This window comes from Hemitrygon akajei, chromosome 4, assembly GCF_048418815.1.
Source record: "Hemitrygon akajei chromosome 4, sHemAka1.3, whole genome shotgun sequence".
NCBI lineage: Eukaryota > Metazoa > Chordata > Chondrichthyes > Myliobatiformes > Dasyatidae > Hemitrygon > Hemitrygon akajei.
The window spans coordinates 26,754,592-26,775,033 of NC_133127.1; the positions used below are offsets into that span (position 1 = coordinate 26,754,592).

The 20,442-nt window shown below is 44.5% G+C and overlaps 1 protein-coding gene across 1 annotated transcript in view; it reads left to right on the top strand.

The window, feature by feature from the left end:
- The window catches only part of rnf24 (ring finger protein 24), a 178,339-nt gene extending 158,348 nt beyond the window's left edge, over window positions 1-19,991 (top strand). Inside the window, exons 5-6 of the mRNA XM_073042162.1 lie at window positions 11,465-11,544; window positions 12,336-19,991. Of these exons, the coding sequence (XP_072898263.1) occupies window positions 11,465-11,544; window positions 12,336-12,447 (192 nt within the window). The 3' untranslated portion in view covers window positions 12,448-19,991. The remainder of the gene's footprint in view (window positions 1-11,464; window positions 11,545-12,335) is intronic.
- Window positions 19,992-20,442: the final 451 nt, after the last annotated feature.

A 20,442-nucleotide genomic window follows, 5' to 3' on the forward strand; every position in this document is an offset into this window, starting at 1 on the left:
GGGCGCAAGCCGGGGCAAGGTTTTTTTTTAATGGAAGACCAGCAGTTGCCCAAGCTGCAAGTGAGGCAGAGTACAGGGTTAATGGAAGGATTCTTAGCAGTGTGAAGCAACAGAGGGATCTTGAGATGCATGTCCAGAGATCTCTCAAAGTTGCCGTGCAAGTTGATGAGGTGGTTGAGGAGGTGTATGGTTTATTGGTCTTTATTAGTCAGAGGATTGAGTTCAAGAACCACGAGGCAATTTTTCAACATGAAATTCCACACTCACAATATGGTTTTCAGTTCTGGTTGCCTCACTATAGGAAGGATGTGAAAGCTTTGGAGAGGTCACAGAGGGGATATACCAGGATGCTGCCTGCATTAGAGAGCATGTCTTATGAGGATAGGTGGAGTGAGCTCGGGCTTTTCTCTTTGGAGCGATGGCTAATACCAGAGGATGTAATTTTAAGGGGATAGGAGGAATATCACAGAATGCTAAGTACATGGAACATATTACCAGGGGTGGTGGCACAGCCAGATACATTCGGTAATTTTATGAGTTTCTTAGATAGATACGTGGATGGAAGGAAATGGAGGGCCACATGGGAGGAAAGCATTAGGTTGAGCTCAGATTGTCGACACAGCATTGTGGGTCTAAGACCTGTACTGTGCTGTACTGCTCGATGTTCTAAGCATCTCAGTGCACGTGCCAATGATAAGCCAGCACCATATTTTTGATGGGAGGTGAAGCTTCTGTTGAGGGGGCTGAGTCTCTATTCTGTGGTACTTGAGACCTGGTCACCTGCTGGATCTCTTTACATAACTCCTTTGTGCAAAGGTGTCAATAGGGTTAGATTTATCTAAAATGTTTACTCAGACCTGCCTGCCTGAGGGTGTATTCACTGTAGGCCCAATAGACGGCAAGGAGATTTGGCAGGACAGCTCTGTGTACTGGCTGGCAGAGGGCCCCATGAAAGATCCACTGCTTATGGGATGGAACATAGAACACCACAGCACAGAACAGGCCCTTCAGCCACCGATGTTATACTGATCTTTTAACCCACTTCAAGATCAATCTAATCTTTAGCAACACAAGCAAAGTGCTAAAGGAACTCAGCAGGCCAGATAGCATCTATCAAAATGAATAAACAGTCAACGTTTTGGGCTGAGACCCTTCATCAGCACTGGAAAGGAAGGGGAAAGATGCCAGAATAAGATGGGGTGGTTAGGAAGGAAGACTAGCTAGAAGCTAATAGATGAAGCCAATTGGGGAGAATGAAATTAAAAAATTGGGAGGTGATGGGTGGAATAAGCAAAGGGCTGGAGAAGAAAGAGTCTGACAGGAGAGGAGAGGAGGAGAAGGAGGAGCACCAGGGGGAGGTGATAAGCAGGTGAGGAGAAGAGATAAGTTGTAGAAATTTATGGTCATGCTATCAGGTTGGAGGCAGCCTAAACAGAATATGAGGTGCTGCACCTCCAACCAGTGAGTGGCAGAACAGGAGGCCACAGACCAGCGTTTCAGAACAGGAATGAGGATAAGAATTAAAATGGTAAATCCAGCTTTTTGTAGATAGACCGGAAGTGTCCCCCAATCTACATTGGGTCTCACTAATGTAGAGGAGGCCACACTGGAGCACCAGATACAGTAGACAACCCCAAAAGCTTCACAAGTGAAGTAGTGCCTCACCCGGAAGGACCGTTTGGGGCCGTGAATGGAAGTGAGAGAGGAAGTGAATGGCAGGTGTAGAACTTTAGCCGCTTGCAGAGTTTAGTATCGGGAGTGATGAATGGACAAGGGAATCACGGGGGAGCATTTCCTGCAGACAGCAGAGAGTGGGGGGAGGTAAAGGTGGGTTTGGTGGTAGGGCCCCATTTGGTGGACATTGTGGAGAATGATGTATCGGATGTGGAGGCTCGTAGGGTGGTAAGAGAGGACAAGAGGAATTCTATCCCTGTTAAGGCAGTGGGAAGATGGCATGAGCGCAGATGTCTGGGAAATGGACAAGATGCAGGTGAGGGCAGAATCAATGGTGGCAGAAGAAAAACCCCATTCTTTGAAGAAGGAGGACATCTCTGATGTCCTGGAAATCCACCCATCCTTCTTCTAAAGCTCTCCATTTTTCTGTCATCCATGTGCCTATCTAAGAGTTTCTTAAATTGCCCTTGATGTATCTGCCTCTAGCACCAGGCAGGTACTGGGTGTGTGCCAGATCCATCAAGGTTTGACCCAGTTCCTTTCTGATACTTCTTAAACCCAGCAGCCTGTGGGTCAGTATGAATGTGTGAAGGCAGGATGATCAAAAGTCAAAGCTTAAAATTAGATCGCCACCTGGTTTCTCATGTACATAAAAGCTGAACTTGATTGGAGATCAGACTCACCGGTCTTGGCTGTAGTGCATAAACACTCTGGGACAATGGCCTTGCACAAATAATGTAATCGGAATTCCAAACAAGAAGGGAATTTACGAATGTCAACAGTTAGCTCAAGGAGGCAGAGGAGGACAGATAAATCAAAGACACAGGGAAATACAGAGGGTGTACTGTTTGCAGTTCACAGGCTATTCCTTTCAGCATATGTTAAGCAGAAGGCATTAACCATGCCGAGGTAAACCATGATAAAGTCTGTCTCTGTATAGATCCTTTTTTAAAATCCTTGCTGATGGTAACATAGCAGAAGAACTTGAGAAAGGTGGAGCAGCAATGGTCACGTGGCCCCATGAGCCAACACTTTATTCAACAACACTTCAGCTGATAATGCCTCAGCTAGACTTTCACACCTAATCTCCAGCTCCCTTCCAAAAATATACTCTGACTGAGCTCTCTGCGCATGGGTCGCAGCATGAAAACAGTCCCTTCAGATTCATCTACCTATCACGTGTTCATCGAAACAGACAGTGAAAAGTGTCGCTTCAATTAACAACCAACTCAGCTTAAGGATGTTCAAGGGGCATCTCATTCCGGTGCTAACATAGCTTACCTACATGCAACAATGATGACAAAACAACACCAGCGGGACAGACCCCCTTTCCTCCCTCCCGCCATCCAACCGCACACACGTCCTATGGTTGAAAGGCCTGTTTCCATGCTGTCCAACTCTTAAGTCTCTAGTGTATGTGAGTCCTGAGTTAAGGTGTTGATTCATTGCTTGTGTGGCATCACATTAAGGATAGGTTTGCCTTACTTGTGTTCATTTTTCACTCCACTAGACTGTAAGACAAAGGAGCAGAATGAGGCCAATTGGCTCATTGAGTCTTCTCCACCAGATATTGGTCAGTCTCACATTGCCATCTGGAGAATAAACTGTCTATCCAGTCTTTTCACTAATCATGTGCGAGAGAGAGATAAAATGCATTACTTAACCAGCTAGCAATTTATTAAAATTGCCACTGTTGTCTTAAAGGTATAGACAACAGAAATATATCTTTATCTTGAGCAGTGGTACTGGCAATCTTGGTTAAATCTATTACTCGGTTTGGAAGCATTGAGTCTTCTATTTCTTCTTTGTGCACTTCTCAAATGTCTCTGGTCTTGGTGTGCTGTGTAGTTTTTGGCTACCATGACTTCTTTAAAAATTCAAAGTACATTTATTATCAAAGTATGTACATATGCAGTATACAATTCATCTTCCCACAGACGGCCCTGAAACAATGAAACACCATAGGATCTGTTCAAAAAAATCATCAAACATCCAATGCACAAAAAAAGAACACGTTGGGTGAATGGCCAAAAAAAAGCCCAATAAACACAGAATACGGAGACATTGAAACAGTCTAGAAATGTTCAGTTTAGCGCTGTGCCATTCATTGACTGCAGGCCGCAGAGCCAGTCTTCCCCAATTAAAGTCGCGCAAAATAGCAATAAAAAAAAGCAGTGACCAGAAACCAGAAACACGTCATAACATAAACTACAGAATCCAATCCACAAACTGTATCCATTAAAACTTGCCCAAGACCCCGGCACCATTCCTTAAACCGTATCTCTGCTTTCATATTCGCATCTACGACAGGGATGGCTTACATTATTCAGTAGTGGATGCATACAGTCCATTGGAGTGGTGATAGTTTAAAAACATGACCAGCCTGCAGCTGTGACACAAGATCTTCTGATACTTATCTAAGTCCTTGTTATTATCTGTGGCTGTCCTGCCGTCTCGACTCTCTGCTGTAAGCGAGTTTGCTTTGAAGTTTATACTCGTGACCTTGTAACATGGCATGTAGCAGGTACATGATCCATTGCAATGTTGTCACTAAAAGATCATGAAACCTTCAAACCCTCCTTCATTATTCCCCTTCACCTCTGTAGTTCTGAATTCACCCTCTGCACACGAATGCATCGACCAACCAGTACAATAAACAGTTTGCTGCATTCTTGTAGATACAAGAGATTCTGCAGGTACTGGAAATCCCAGTGTTACCCAAGTACACGCACATGTTGGAGGAACTCAGCTGGTCAGGCAACATTCCTCTCCATAGATCCTACATGACCTGCTGAGTTCCTCCAACATTTTGAGTGTGTGTTGCTTTGCATTCCACTTTGCACTTTAGAGCATATATAATTTTGTTTTGTGGGCTGTGTGTGATATATATGTTTTGTGAATCCAGAGGAAGGTTGTTTTGTTTGGTTGTGTATATGTACAGTCAGATTACCTTGAACTTGAACTTGAGCCTAACCACTGAATGCCAATGAAATTCTTCTTCTGGATGTCGTCATTGTTTTAATGTAGAACAATCTCCCATGAGCAAAGTGATAATGAAAAAAATGTAGAATTCTTATAACACAGATTTAGTTAATTCAGCCCTTTGTGTTTGCTCTAGCCCCAAAAGAGTTAATCAGCCTAATCTCATCTTCCAGCAATGTGACATGACCCAGCAGATGACAGTCTCTACTCTGAAGTGTGTTCCAGATTTTAATCATATTCTGAGTAAATAGCTCAAACTCAAATCCCATCTAAATCCCTTTCTTAGGTTAAACCTATGCCTTTGCTAATGGAAAAGGTTTCCCACACTGTACCCCTATATAATTTTGTGTACTATATCAAGCATTGCAGTTAGCGTGAAACTACTACACCTTGGAGCTTCAGAGTTTCAATTCTAACGCTGTCTGTACGTTTGTATGTCCTCCTCGTGATTGCATGGCTTTCCTCCAGCTGCTCTGGTTTCCTCCTAAGTTCCAAAGACATACCAGTTAGTAAGTTAATAGATCATTGTAAATTGTCCTGTGATTCGGCAAGGAGTAAAAATAGGTGGATTGCTGGGTGGTGCAGGCCATTGGGCCAGAAGGGCCTGCTCTGCACTATATCTCTAAATAAATGAAAAAAGGCTCCTGCTCAGCCTTTTTTACTGCTGGAAAAACAAACACTGCCTCTCTGTTCTCTCCTCAGAGCTGAAACACTCCATCCCAGGCAGTATCTTGGTGAATCTTTATTCTGTTTTTAATTAGTTAGAGATATAGCACAGTAACAGATTCTTTTGGCCCAACAAGCCCACACCACCTGGTTACAATCATGTGACCAATTAACCTATTAACTCGCATGTCTTTGGGATGTGGGAGGAAACCAGAGCACCTGGAGGAAACCCACATGGTCATGGGGAGAACATACAAACTTCTTACAGGCAGTGGCAGGAATTGAACCCAGGCAAATGGCACTGTAATAGTGTTACACTAACTGCTACCATGCCTTCCCATCTACTCTACACCTTCTCCAGTGCAATTACACCCTTCTCTTTGTGTGCTAACTGGAAATGCACCCTGTACTCCATCTGCAGCCTATCTAACATTTCATATAGTTCTTCCATAACCTCCTCCTGTCTTACAGCTAATAAAAGCAAGTATTGGTTATGACTTCTATGAAGAGCAAGAGGATAAGATGTGAGAGATTAGGACCAATCAAGTGTGATAGTGGAAAAGTTGTGTATGGAACTGGAGGAGGTAGCAGGGGTACTTATTGAATATTTTGCTTGAGTATTCACTATGGGAAAGGACCTTGGCAATTATAGGGATGACTTACAATGGATTGAAAAGCTTGAGCATATAAACATTAAGAAAGAGGATGTACTGGAGCTTTTGGAAAGCAGCAAGTTGGATAAGTCACTAGGACCGGATGAGATATACCCCAGGCTACTGTGGGAGGCGAGGGAGGAGATTGCTGAGCCTCTGGCGATGATCTTTGCATCATCATTGGGGATGGGAGAAGTTCCAGAGGACTGATGTTGTTCCATTATTCAAGAAAGGTAGTAGAGATAGCCCAGGAAATTATAGACCAGTTTCGGCCCGAAACGTCGTCACTACCTCCTCCCATAGATGCTGTCTGGCCTGCTGAGTTCTATCAGCATTTTGAGTGTTACTTCAGTGCTTGGTAAGTTGATGGAGAAGATCCTGAGAGGCAGAATTTATAAACATTTGGAGAGGCATAATATGATTAGGAATAGTCAGCATAGCTTTGTCAAAGGCAGGTCATACCTTATGATCCTGATTTAATCTTTTGAGGATGTGGCTGAACACATTGATGAAGGTAGAGCAGTAGATGTAGTGTATATAGATTTCAGCAAAGCACTTGATAAGGTACCCCATGCAAGGCTTATTGAGAAAGTAAAGAGGTGTGGGATCGAAGGAGACCTTGCTTTGTGGATCCAGAATTGGTTTGCCCACAGAAGGTAAAGAGTGGTTGTAGATGGGTCATATTCTGCATGGAGGTCGGTGACCAGTGGTGTGCTTCAGGGATCTGTTCTAGGACCCCTACTCTTCGTGATTTTTATAAATGACCTAGATGAGAAAGTGGAAGGATAGGTTAGTAAATTTACTGATAACACAAAGGTTGGGGGTGTTGTGGATGGTGTGGAGGGCTGTCGGAGGTTACAGCAGGACATCGATAGGATGCAAAACTGGGCTGAGAAGTGGCAGTTGGAGTTCAACCCGGATAAGTGTGAGGTGGTTCATTTTGATAGGTCAAATATGATGGCAGATTATAGTATTAATGGTAAGACTCTTGGCAGTGTGGAGGATCAGAGGGATCTTGGGGTCTGAGTCCATAGGACACTCAAAGCTGCTGCGTAGGTTGACTCTGTGGTTAAGAAGGCGTATGGTGTATTGGCCTTCATCAATCGTGGGATTGAGTTTAGGAGCTGAGAGTTAATGTTACAGCTATATAGGTCCCTGGTCAGACCCCACTTGGAGTACTGTGCTCAGTTCTGGTCACCCCACTACAGGAAGGTTATGGAAACTATAGAAAGGGTGCAGAGGAGATTTACATGGATGTTGCCTGGATTGGGGAGTATGACTTATGAGAATAGGTTGAGTGAACTTGTCCTTCTCTCTTTGGAGTGACAGAGGATGAGAGGTGACCTGATAGAGGTGTATAAGATGATGAGAGGCATTGATCATGTGGATAGTCAGAGGCTTTTTCCCAGGGCTGAAGTGGCTAACACGAGAGGGCATAGTTTTCAGGTGCTTGGAAGTAGGCACAGAGAAGATGTCAGGGGTAAGTTTTTTACGCAGAGAGTGGCGAGGGTGTGAAATAGGCTGCTGGCAATGGTGGTCGAGACAGATACAATAGCATCTTCTAAGAGACTTTTGAATAGGTACATGGAGCTTAGAAAAATAGAGGGCTATGGGTAAGCCTAGTAATTCCTAAGGTAGGGACATGTTCGGCACAACTTTGTGGGCCGAAGGGCCTGTATTGTGCTGTACGTTTTCTAAGTTTCTTCTATGTTCTTTATTTCTTCTTCACCTCATCTGCTGTGCTGCTGCCTTCTGGGATTCCAATGCACGTGAACCACGTCCCTCTGTCCTCTGTACTTGTTGGAGTCTGGCCATTCACATCACAGCCTTCTTCATTATCATCATCATGATGTACCATGTTGTATGACGTAGGTGATCATGGTCTCTTGACCATAATTGTTCTTGGCAAGTTTTTCTACAGAGCTGGTTTTCCATTTCCTTCTGCTGGGCAGTGTCTTTGCAAGACGGGAGACCTCAGCCATTATCAATACCTTTCAGTTCACTGCAATATTCGTCATTTTGAATATTTGTGTAAAAAGAAGGTGAGGCTTCTTTGTTCTTTGGCATTCCTTCTGAGATGCTGGGACAAGGACATCATCCCTAAGGTTGTGAGGTTGCAATACATGCTGGTTTCTCCAGCGGCCAAACAAATTCTCTGATGAGCTAGCCAGGGGTTAGAATTGGTACCTGTACCCGTTTGGAAGCCTGAGAAGAGTTTACAGTATGCCGGGAAAGCACTAGATCCTTTTTCATTAGACATTTAATTACCTGTCAATCTCACAACGTGATGTAAGGAAAGAACAAAGACAGATTACGTGACCTATGGATCGGACAGTAACCTCTCAATCCACGGTAAGAAGTGACCTCCTTGAAGTGTAGGTTGTAATGTACAGCTCTGAATCTGTGTTTTCCAGCACTTGGGGATGGTTGTGATAAGGATCATAATCAGAGTTGGATTTATCACCACTGACTTATTTGACATGAAGTTTGTTATTTTGTTGGAAGAGTACTCTGCAAAAATATAAAATCGCTATAAATGATGAAATTAAGTAGTGCAAATAAAGAATAACAAAATAAAGTTCATGGGCTTACTGTTCAGTATTGGGGTTTGTACAGTAGTGTAGCAGTTAGCAGAATGCTAACACAGCAACCCAGGTTCAATTCCCAACGCCATCTGTAAGGAGTTTGTACAGTCTCCCCATGACCACATATATTTCCCTCAGGTGCTCTGCTTTCATCCCATATTCCAAAGCTGTCTGGGATAGGAGGATAATTGTTTACAGGGGTGTATTCGGACGCCACGGGCTCATTGAGCTCATGCTGATCTCTAAATAAATAAATAATCTGACGGCAAAGGGGAAGCAGCTGTTTTTCCATCATTGTGCATGGACCTTCAAACTCCTGTACCTCCTCCTCAATGGCAGCAACAAGAAGGAAGTCAAAAGCTCAGTAATTATTTCTCGCTTCTTACACTTAGATAAATATCCATCTCAGTTCGAAACTGAGCCAGTTACAGCCCAGAGAGCTCAACGGACGGATGCTTGGAGCCAGGATTGCAATGAACTGCAGCTGACAGAAGAGAGATTATCACCTCCCTGCCCAGCATGAGTCATATCTCCAGCTGCACATCTCCATGCACACCCACAGCTCCCTGCCATCCCACCAGTACACCCACGCTCCCCCCCAACCCCCATCCCACCATCTTAGCCCCCAGCCCTGCCAAACACTGTGACGGAATTATCACTGCACAGGAAGAGGCCAGTTACGCACACCTCTGTGTGGGTACACATAGTGGAGATTGGTCCCTTACTGTGAGACACTAATGGAATCTGTTGTACTGTGAAACAGAGTCCCCAGAAATTTACTTTATACAACAGTGATCAGTACAACTCAGGAACAACCCACAATTCCTGCGTCGAACATGAGATTAACTTTATTTGTCACACCTATATCAAAACAAAGTGAAATGTCCGTCATTTCCGTCAAAGACCAGCAAGATCGGAAAATGTGATGAGGGGGGCAGCCCACAGGTATTGCCATGCTTCTGGCACCACAGCTTATTAACCCTAACTTGTACGTGCCTTTGTAGCATGGGATGAAACCACATACAGACAACTAGAAACATAGAAATGTACAGCTCATTACAGGCCCTTTGGCCCACAATGTTGTGCCGACCATGTAACCTACTCTAGAAACTGCCTAGAATTTCCCTACCACATAGCCGCCTGTTTTCCTAAGCTCCACGTACCTATCTAAGAGTGTCTTAAAATACCCTATTGTATCCACCTCTACTACCTTCGCTGGCAGCCCATTCCATGCACCTACCACTTGCTGTGTGAAAAACTTACCCCTGACATCCCCTTCGTACCTATTTCCAAGCACCTTAGAACTATGCCCCTCGTGTTAGCCATTTCAGCCCTGGGAAAAAGCCTCTGGCTATCCACACAATAAATGCCTCTCATCATCTTATATACCTCTATCAGGTCACCTCTTATCCTCTTATCCTCCAAGCAGAAAAGGCCAAGCTTACTCAACCTATTCTCATAGGCACGCCCTCCAGTCCAGGCAACATCTTTGTAAATCTCCTCTGCACTCTCTCTATAGTATCTGCATCCTTTTTGTGACCAGAACTGTACACAGTACTCCCAAGTGGGGTCTGACCAAAGTCTTATATAGCTGTAACATTGCCTCACAGCTTGAGATCAATCCCACGATTGATGAAGGCCAACACACCATACGCCTTCTTAACAGCACTGTCAACCTGTGCGGCAGCTTCGAGTGTCGGATGAGCACGGACCCCAAGATCTCACTGATTCTCCACACTGCCAAGAGTCTTACCATTATATATAGATATACAGATAACTATAAAAGGGTGTACTGAATGTGCTGAGATTTAGTAAAACATGGAGTCACTGTTAAACGATATCAATGCACTAAGCTCCTTACAGACATAACATAACATGCCCACTTCGACTCCAATAAGGATACACGACAGTCTTAAGTTACTTTTCTTTAAAATAAAGGATTCATTCTGAGTTACACTACTTTTCTTTTGCCTACTCATTTATCGGTTTTTATAACGGCCTCTTAAACTCCACTATCATATCTGCCTCCATCACTACCCCTGGTTATCCATTCTGTGCACATATTAGCATCAGGAATTCCTTGACTATCAGGATACTGGATTAGGTTCCAGGGGGTGACCCTCTCCTTAGAGAAGTGGAGAGGGAAAGGAAGCAGGGATGTTTTGGCGTTAACTAGTTGGGTGAAGATCCATCTCTACCAAAGGAGGTGTAAGGTACTCCTTCACTCCTTGTAGGCTTTTCTGTTTATGGGCATTGGTGTTTCCTTACCAGGCTATGAAGTAATCAATACATGTACCCAAGGTTTTATAAGTGATTGGTTAAAATAATTTGTGAGTAATTCTGTGTCCTGTATCTAAGAAAGGATGCACTGGCATTGGAAATGGTCCAGAGCAGGTTTATAAGAATGATTTTATGAATAAAATGGTTAACATGTGAGGTGCATTTGATGACTCTGGGCCTGTATTCACTGGAGTTTGGAAGAATGAGATGTTTCATATGGTGGGGGGAGTCCAGGACCAGAGGACACATCCTTGGAGTACAAAGGAGATCCCTTTAGAACAGAGCTGAGGAGGAATTAGCTAGAGGGTAGTGAATCTGTGGACTTCATTGCCCCAGTCAGCTGTGGAGGCCAAGTCATTGAATATGTTTAAAATGGAGGTTAATAAGTTCTAGATTAGTAAGGCGTCGAAAGTTGCTGGTAGAAGGCAGGAGAATAGAGTTGAGACTGGTGATAAGTCGGCCATGATGGAATGGCAGAGCAGAGTCGGTGGACCAAATGGCCAAATTCTACTCCTATGTCTCATGGTCTTAATCCATCTTAATGTCTTTACATGTCAGCCTAATTCTGTAGCCTTTATAATAAGTTCCAAATAACTGATAATGTGTCTATGTTTTATCTGACAGATTTGTGCAGTCTGCTTGGAGGAGTTCAAGTCAAAGGACGAGCTGGGAATCTGCCCGTGCAAGCATGCATTTCACAGAAAGTGAGTGCTGTGGAGGTTGAAGCAACGTGCGACCATGTGCAACTTGCAGGGGGGGTCGGGGGGGGGGGGCGTGTTTTAAACATTTTTCCTGTCCTAGAAATATCAACTTCAGAGAGGATTGTAGAGCTGTGGATGAGAAGGTAGTGGGAAACTGAATTGTCAACCAAATTTGGCATAAAGTTAATTCTGTGCCGGCTGGTGCTATCGTTTTATATCTGGACCAGATCTAAGGGCATGGGGTTCAAGGGGCAGCCACTCCACATCGGCGAACCATACCTTTCTCATGGAGGTGCAAGAGACTGCAGATGCTGCAATCTGGAGCACCACACAAGATGCTGGAGGAGCTCCGCAGGTTAGATATCACCTGTGGGTGGAGATGGGCACTTCAAGCCGTGACCCCTCAGTTGGCCACTTCCATCCATAGATGTGGTCTGACCCGCTGAGTTCCTCCAGCTTCCCACGTATTGCTCCTACCATCTTCTTGGAGAGCTTTGTCGGTCGGAAGGGTTGGATTGTCTTAGAGTACGTTAAAATATTGACACAGCACTGTGGGCCGAAGTTTCTGTACTGAGCTGTAATGTTCTATGTTCTTCATACTGGGCAGAGTGCACAGAGGCAAGGGAATACTGTTTTCCTTTTCTCTAGCTTGTTCTGAACCTGAGAGAGCTCCCAACTCACTTTGAGTCCAAAACAGGGAAAATCTTGCCCCGTGGACCTTCGGGGATTCAGTTGTGACCCAGAAGCTGCAGTTGGTGTGTTTGCCTATAAAGTTTGTTTCTCTTCCCTCACAGGTGCCTGATCAAGTGGCTGGAGGTGAGAAAGGTTTGCCCTCTTTGCAACACTCCCGTCCTGCAAAATGAACAGGAGCCTGGAACTGTGAACGGAACAGACAATCTTGTGTGACCCCTCACCCCCCCCCCCCCCAACTGAGCAACGCACGAGAAGGGTTTACTATATATTTTTTGTCATTACTATTGGTTATTTTGTTTTTTGTTTCTATTTTTGTGTCTGTGATGGAGCTGATCCACAAGACGGTAACGAAGGCAGCGTCTGCCTGGAAGAGCATGCGATCGGCAGTCAGCCGGTGTTGGGGGCAGACTGGCAAATCAACACGAGCCAAAGCACTTTTGTCGTTGGATCGGCCGGGAATCGCTGCCTGACCTGCCTTAATGATGCAGTGGTCACACTGACTTGAGCTATTTGCAATGGGGCACTTTACACTGACTCCTTCCTCCTTCTGAATGTTGACGGTCACGGGTACAGCGGGGCAGGGTCGGAAGTGTATGGCGGCGGGGGACCTGTTTTACTTGCAAGCTGCGCCAAGTTCGGTAGGCAATTTTAATGGAATGACAGATCAAGGAAACAGATAATGTTGTCTGAGGAAGAAACTTCGCCTACGTGCAGAGCTCAAAGATCTGAACTTGAACCCGGGCCGTTAGCTGGGAACGGCAGCCGGATCCCCAGAGAGCAATTCTTCCCCTGTGCCTAACATCGTGCGCCCACCTCCCTCCTGGCCGCCTCTCTCCTCCCCAACCAGAACATGGAAACCCTGTAGAAGATGGGTTGCTAGTGCTTGTGTGGAGGAGAGGGTTTGGACAGGAAGGTCAAACCTGAACGCCGAACATTACCAATTTAGCTGGAGGACTGACAGCTCGCTCGGAGAGTTTCTTTGCTAAAACAAAACGGATTTTTGTACAATGGACTAATTGTTTCTGATACTCTTTATGTGGGGCTGGTCTAAGGCTGAAACTTGACGGTTAGGGGAGGGGATGGAAAGTGGGCGACTGTGAGATTCTGATTAGACCATGATATAATTAGGTTTAAAATGTTATTTATAGTATTTTTAACGGATGTTAGTAATGGAATGAAACGCAGATGGCGGAGGAGGGGAGGAATGCTGGAAAAGGCTGCCAGCACGGGGTGAAATCCCTCTCTTTAGTAACCAAGGTGACTGAGCAGTGCAGTAGAGCAGCAAAATTCTCCAGCAACCTCTCTGTTGGGGAGTGGGGGGGGGGGGGGGGAGGCCTCCCCAGATCACTCCACAAACAGCCATTTCCCACATGCTGTTCTCTTCCCCCACCCCCACGGCAAAGCACTACATTGACAGCGTCTCCGCGGCGATTGCAGACTCGCTGCGGGGCAGGTGCATACTGCAACCCCACGGACGTTCCCTGTCCTATCTGAGCCCCGGGCCTTTAAATAAAATGTCTCGGAAAGGAGTGAGTCTGTACGCTGCAGAACAGCGTTGACTTCCCTCCTTTCGTTGAGCCCCCTGCCTCAGTGGTGTCACAAACCCTTTCCACCTCGTCCGTTCACGGTCGCACTGAGATTGCCAGGCTCCAGGTCTCTTTAGCTACTCAGCCAGTTATTTTCAACTGCCCACCCTGGACTCACGGAATCACTTGCATGTTATGGTGCAGGACGCAGTCACGGACTCTCTCTGCTCATCCCCAGTTTCTATGGAGACACGGGAGACTATAACGGATCTGATTCAGCGCTGCAACCCAACACGGTGACAACCCCTCACTCCTCCGCCCACACCCAGATGCTGCTCGCCCAGCCAAGACCCCCCAGCAGATTGCTGCAAATTTTCTGTCCCTAAAATATCAAGCCCTGGAGTGCGCGGTCTCTGAACTACCCCGGACCCAGAACGTTAGGTGTGCGTGTAATGAGATGACAACAGCTGTGAACAGAGCCTATTATTGAATTAATGGAATTGTTGCATCCAGTCCATCAAGTGTGCGCTAGCTCCTTATAGAGTTTACAGTCCCAAACCCTTTCTTCCCCACTGACTTTACTCTCACAAATGCATTTCCAATACTCTATGGCCTGTGCCACCGGCTTAGCAGGGGAATCCCAGATCCTCTCCGCACTCCAAGCCAAAGTCCTTTCAGACCACAAATTTTATTAGCAGATTTAGGCCTTTCAGCCCATCAAGTAGGTATACAAAATTATGAGGGGTATAAATAGGGTAAATACTAGCAGGGTTTTCCACTCAGCTTGGGTGAGACTAGAACTGGAGATCATGGGTTAAGTGTGAAAATTGAAACGTTTAACACAAAGTTTCCCAGAGCGTGGTGGGATTATGCAAAGGAGCTGCCTGAGGAAATGGTGGATGTGGTTTCAATTTCACCGTTTAAGAGAGTCTAGATAAGTACATGGATTGGATGGGTATGGAGGCCTATGGTCAGGTGCAGGTCGACAGGACTAAGCAGAATAACAGTTCAGAATGGTCTAGATGGGCTGAACTGCCTGTGTCTGTGACCATGACTGACTTTTTAAACACCATTTCCCACCACCTTCATCTAACCCTTAACCCCTTTACCAATCAGAACTATCAATCTCTACTCTATTATAACTTTTGTCCAACTTTTAAAATCAGCTCTTTGAACCATCTGCTTAATGGGTGATGTTCCTTCTACTAACCCTGCCTCCGTATCCTGCTCACATCTACTCTCAGTCTTCCATTCTTCAAGGAGAATGTCTGTTGGAGAGTGGCCATTTTAATCCAGTTGGTGAGTGGAACATTCAAATGTGGGGAACTGCATGAATATGGAGATATGCAATGGAGAGTAGGATCAGACTGGTATTGCTCCCATTCCAGATATTGGTTTACTATTGTCACATGCACAGTGAGAAGTCTGTCTTGCATACTGTTCATACCGATCAGATCGTTACTCAGTGCATTGGCCGAGAACAAGATAAAGCAATAACAATGAGAATAAAGCTACAGAGAAAGTGCAGTACAGGTAGACAATAAAGTACACAATCATAATGAGGTAGATTGTGAGGTCAAGAATCCACCTTGATGTAGTAGGGAATGGTTCAATAGTTTTATCATAGTGGGATAGAAGCTGTCCTTGTCCATGGTGGTATGTGCTTTCAGGCTTTTGTATCTTCAGCCCGATGGGAGGGGGAGAAGAGGGAACACTGCAAGGGGAAAGATGTGTGTGTGCAAAACAGTTATTAGCCCTGTGACCTTTATAGAGTCATGGAGAGGCACAAGCCCACAGGGTAATTGGGCAGAAAGGCCACTGTTCAGCCTACCACACTAACCTTCTGTCTGTCGATGTAATCCCATTTATCCGCTTTAGGATCATCTCCGGATCCTTGAATTTCCATCCTTTAATTTTGCATTCTGCTGCTAGCCTGTGTTTGCGAGCCGCTAGTTTAACAAGTTTCAAACTGCTTGATGTGAAACCAGAATCAGGGTAGATCTGCCCCTTCTCCATGCAGAGATAATTCCATTGATAAGTGGAGCTGTAGGGATCAGGTATGATGAAGGAAGAGATAGCAACTTCCAGATGCAATTTAAAACAATTCATCTACCTGTTCCCCTTAGTATCCAGACTCCCTTGCAAAGAATAATCTTAGATGCATTGAGGTCAAAACTGAGCTGGATAATGATGCCTTCCTCATTTGTGCCCACTTACCATATGGGTGCTAACCCGCTTAACGTAGCTAACAGCCCAGCCACCAAACCCCACAGTGGCTGAAAGCCCTTGAAGGATGTGGAGAGGATTTTTCCTATCAGTAATCTAGGACTGGAGGGCACAGCCTTAAACTAGAGGGGTGTCCCTTTAGAACAGAGATGAGGAGGAAATTCTTTAGCCAGTGGGTGGTGAATCTATGCAATTCATTGCCATAGAAGGCACTGGTGGCCAAGTTCTTGAGTATATTTAAAGTGGAGGTTGATAGGTTTCTTAATTAGTAAGAATGTCTAAGATGGACTCGCTATATGATGTCTTTGTGTGGCATTCATAGCCTATCACGTTGTCCAGTACTCTCCCTTCTCTTTGCACTTCTGGAGATGCTACTGGAAATGTTCTCCAGCACTTGTGATACCACTTCCCCCAGTCCCAGGTTCAACAGAGGAACTCCTGCAAGGCTCTTGCTGCTTGCCAGCTGCCCAAACTGACGTACGGCCTCGGGCAGTGAGCCCCAGAGGTGAGACCACACCATACCCCTTTGTGGAGCCTTCCACAAGAAAGGTCACTGTTAACCTTGACAGATCTCCCCACAAGTCAGTCGCTGCCTCAGATTTACTCAGTCCTGTCAAGTTAGAAGGAATAAGAAGAGTGAGATCATTATGTTAAACTAATCCAAATAGAACAGTTCCTGGCTTGATGTACCTTAAAATGTGGAGACATCTGAACCTGGCTCCCACAGTTTCCTAAAGGATGAGTTCCCAGTCTCTGTTGAGCCTGAAGAGAAATGGGAAGTAGATGGAGACCATAAGGAGATGGGTATTTGAAGACTCCCATCTTCAAAAACCATGTACATTCTTCCTTCTGAGCCATTATTGGAACATAGTTGACCAGGGTCTAGCAGCCTGTTGTTTTGAGTTGAAGCTTGATGAAAAGGGTACAAATGTAAAGAACTCAAAATATTGGGTGAAGGTATTGAGAACTGCAGTTACAAAGGAATGATTGGAATACTTCAAGACTGTAGCTAAAGTGTGAGGCTTAGCAAATGCTCCCATCTCAGCTGAAGAACAAAGGCAGCACATAGGCCTGTGACAAATCAACAAATCTAACAAACGGGGATTTAATTTTTACATAAATCATGCAACAACAGGTGACAAATGGCAGTTCCTGAGCAGTAACTTACGTTATGAATACTGACAGAAGCTTGCCCCAGCAGCGCAGAAGATTGCATGATGGTTCGAACAATGTGCCAAACATTGTGCTCGACCTGAAAGGAAGCATTTGATCCAGTGTCATTTTTATGGAGGGCCACTACACTGTGTTGAAATGATGGGTAACTCAACTTGGGAAAGTAACAACGGCACTCTGTTTTGGTTAGGCTTTTCATTCAAAGCCTTTGCTTCACAAATATCCAGGGTATTTCTGAGAAATTTAACTACGCCTGCTTCATAGTTGTACAGATGAGTTTTCATCCAGTGGTTATTGTTTACTCTCTCCCTCTCTGACCAGATGTTGAGTTTCCCCATGTTTAAGTCACAAGAGTGTTCACTTAAATTTATTATCAAAGTACATGTATGTCACCATATACTGCCCTGAGGTTCATTTATTTGTGGGCATTCACAGTAGAACAAAGAAATAAAATAGAATCAGTCCATGGGTCTTATGTGGAGATACCAGTTAAGTGACATTGATTAAGGTTTACGTGTACCTGAATCAGACTATTGGGAATTTGGTAACCGATGGGATGTACAAACCTCAAGCTACCCCAGGTTTCTGAAAGAAAGGCTTTGAATGAAGTTCATCTTAATAAAAACTGAGCGTACAGTGAGAGGGTTACCAACAGCATATGATCCTAAAATCAAAATCACTGCCTTTGTGTTGCCTTCCATGCTGAATTTATTTATTTATTTTTCATTTACTTAGGAATAAAGCACAGAAATGGGCCCCTTCCAGCCTGTCCATTTACACCTATGTGACCAATTAACCTACTAATCCTTTAGAATGTGGGAGGAGACCAGAGCACCTAGAGGAAACCCACGTTCACGGGGAGAACATATAGTACAAACTTCTTGCAATGGCTGGAATTGAACCCAGACCCCTGCCCCAATTCATCCCTCCTGAATCTGTACAACTACCACGGGAAGGAATTAAATGTAATTTTTTCCCTCGGAAATGTATTAATGCAACTGTTATTCCAGTCGGATTTTCATTGTTGGCACCCCCCAGCTGCCAGCTGAACTGAATCGTTCTTTCTTGAAATTACTTGAAGTGTTGGGACATGGGAGCAATGCTCCCTGGCTCTGTCTCTGTGACCCCTGACTCCAGCTGTGGTCCAGCCCCCTCTAAGCACTAGGCATCAGTTGTCCAAACTGAACAACTTCTCACTTACCCAGTGAGTGGGTAAACGTTGCTTCTTCATTACCGATGATGTATATATTTACCTATAATCTGTTAATATACTTACAACATTCTTTCTTGAAAGGCTACCAAAGCTGACTGCGTTACAAAATCTTTCTTTTTTCAGTTTTGTTTATATTTTTTATTCTACAAAGAAACTCAGTGTTAGACATTGAATAGGGAGCTCTGTGTTGTAGAATAGGGAGAACAAAGTGGCCTTTTCATTGGACCTCACAGCTTCTGGTCTTTGTATTAGAGTTCACGTGGCTGAGAGTTGAGTAGAAGTGAGCATTTTATGAGTAAACACACAAGGCATATTCATCACCCTGCAGTGCAGATGTTGAGATGTAGTTGGTCAGACCAAGACTTCGTTCCTGGCTGCAGTATTTAGTGGTTACATTCCCTTCCCCTCTCACTTTCAGTCACTACACCTGTCCACTCCTCCCCCACCATAGATTATCATACAAAATTAGGCTACTTGGCCCATCGAGTCTTCTCCACCATTCAATCCAGCCCTATTGTTTCCCAAACCCATTGTCACGCTTTCTCCCTTAACCCGTTTACCAATCTCAAACTTATCAAACTCTGCCTTGATTATATAGCTCCCTGTGGCAATAAATTCACCACCTTATGGTTGAAGGAATTCCTCCTTATCTCCATTTTAAAGGGATATCCTTTTATTCTGGGGCTATGCTTTCAGATTCTAAATTCTTCGACTAATGGAAACACCCTCTCCACATCCACTTTGTCCAGGCTTTTCAATCCAATAGGATTTAGTTGGATTTCCACACACACTCCCCCCCCCCCCCCCCCGATGAAACATCTCAGCCCAAAATGTCGACAGTTTATTTCTATCCGTAGATGCTGCCTGGCCTGTTGAATTCTTCCAGCATTTTGTTTGTGTTTTGCTCTGTATTTCCAGCATCTGCAGAATCGCACATGTATTTGGGAGGAAATAAGTAATCTCAGTCTTCACTGCAGAGATCTGCTTGAATAAAGAGTGGTGCTGAATCTACTGGGGTTTTCTGCTCTCTGTTCACTTGTCCTTTGTCTCTTCGCTCTTCCCTTCTACTTTACAGTCAGTTCTTTCGTTCTCCCAAGGAATCCTCTCGTCTTCTCTCCACTCCAATCTGCCATCTCGTTCTAATCAGCCTAGTGCTTTTATGACACAGTTCAGACATGGTTAATGGAAGCAGTTTGAAGGTGTAATGAAGGCCACTTTAAATAGTCCACTATTAAAGGTTTAGCTTATAATGAGTGAAGATGTGGATTTCTAAATGTTTTGGACAGAAGAGGTCAACTTCTAAAAACCGAATATGTCTTCTTTCAGTAGCAACGTAACCTTGAGCAGATGCTGTGATCTTCTTGTGGGTGGCCTTCTATCGATACCATGTAATAAAGTTTATGGAACAAAGCATATTGGTTTCATAGACGTGTTTATATAAGAATTCTGCAGCAGAATATATTTTAAAACATTGCTATTTGTAAGCTATATTTTTGTATATTTAATTGCTATTTTGAAATTTGGATGGCTTTTGTTTTGCTAATTAATTGCATTGTATTTCAGAATATTTGCATGTAATTTGACTGGAATTGTAAATAAATAAGAGGTTTCAGAAATGACGGGTGTGGCGTGGTTTATCATTAAACCTCTGATGGCTTGGGGCACTTTCTCACAGTTTTCTCAATGTTCTGCTGGAGAGGGAGTTACCTGATCTGGTGTGTAGTGTAGGCCTCCATTAGTCTTGATAGACCATGGATTCGTGCTTTGGAAAGTTTCCAGGGCACAAGCCTGGGCAAGGTTTCTTTTATGGAAAATCGGCAGTTGCCCAAGCTGCAAGTCTCCCCTCTCCACACCACCGACGTTGTCCAAAGGAAGGGCATTACCTGATCTGGTACTGGGCTGCACGGTTTATTAAGATCCAGTTCCTTACATCAAGTTCATGTGCAATCAACTTTCCCTCCCATTCCAGACTGATGCACTTTGAGTCTTTCTTGTACCTTCCATTCCATACTGATCCATCTCAGAGCATCCCTTATATTCCATTCAATCCTGATCCACTCCTGAGTTTCC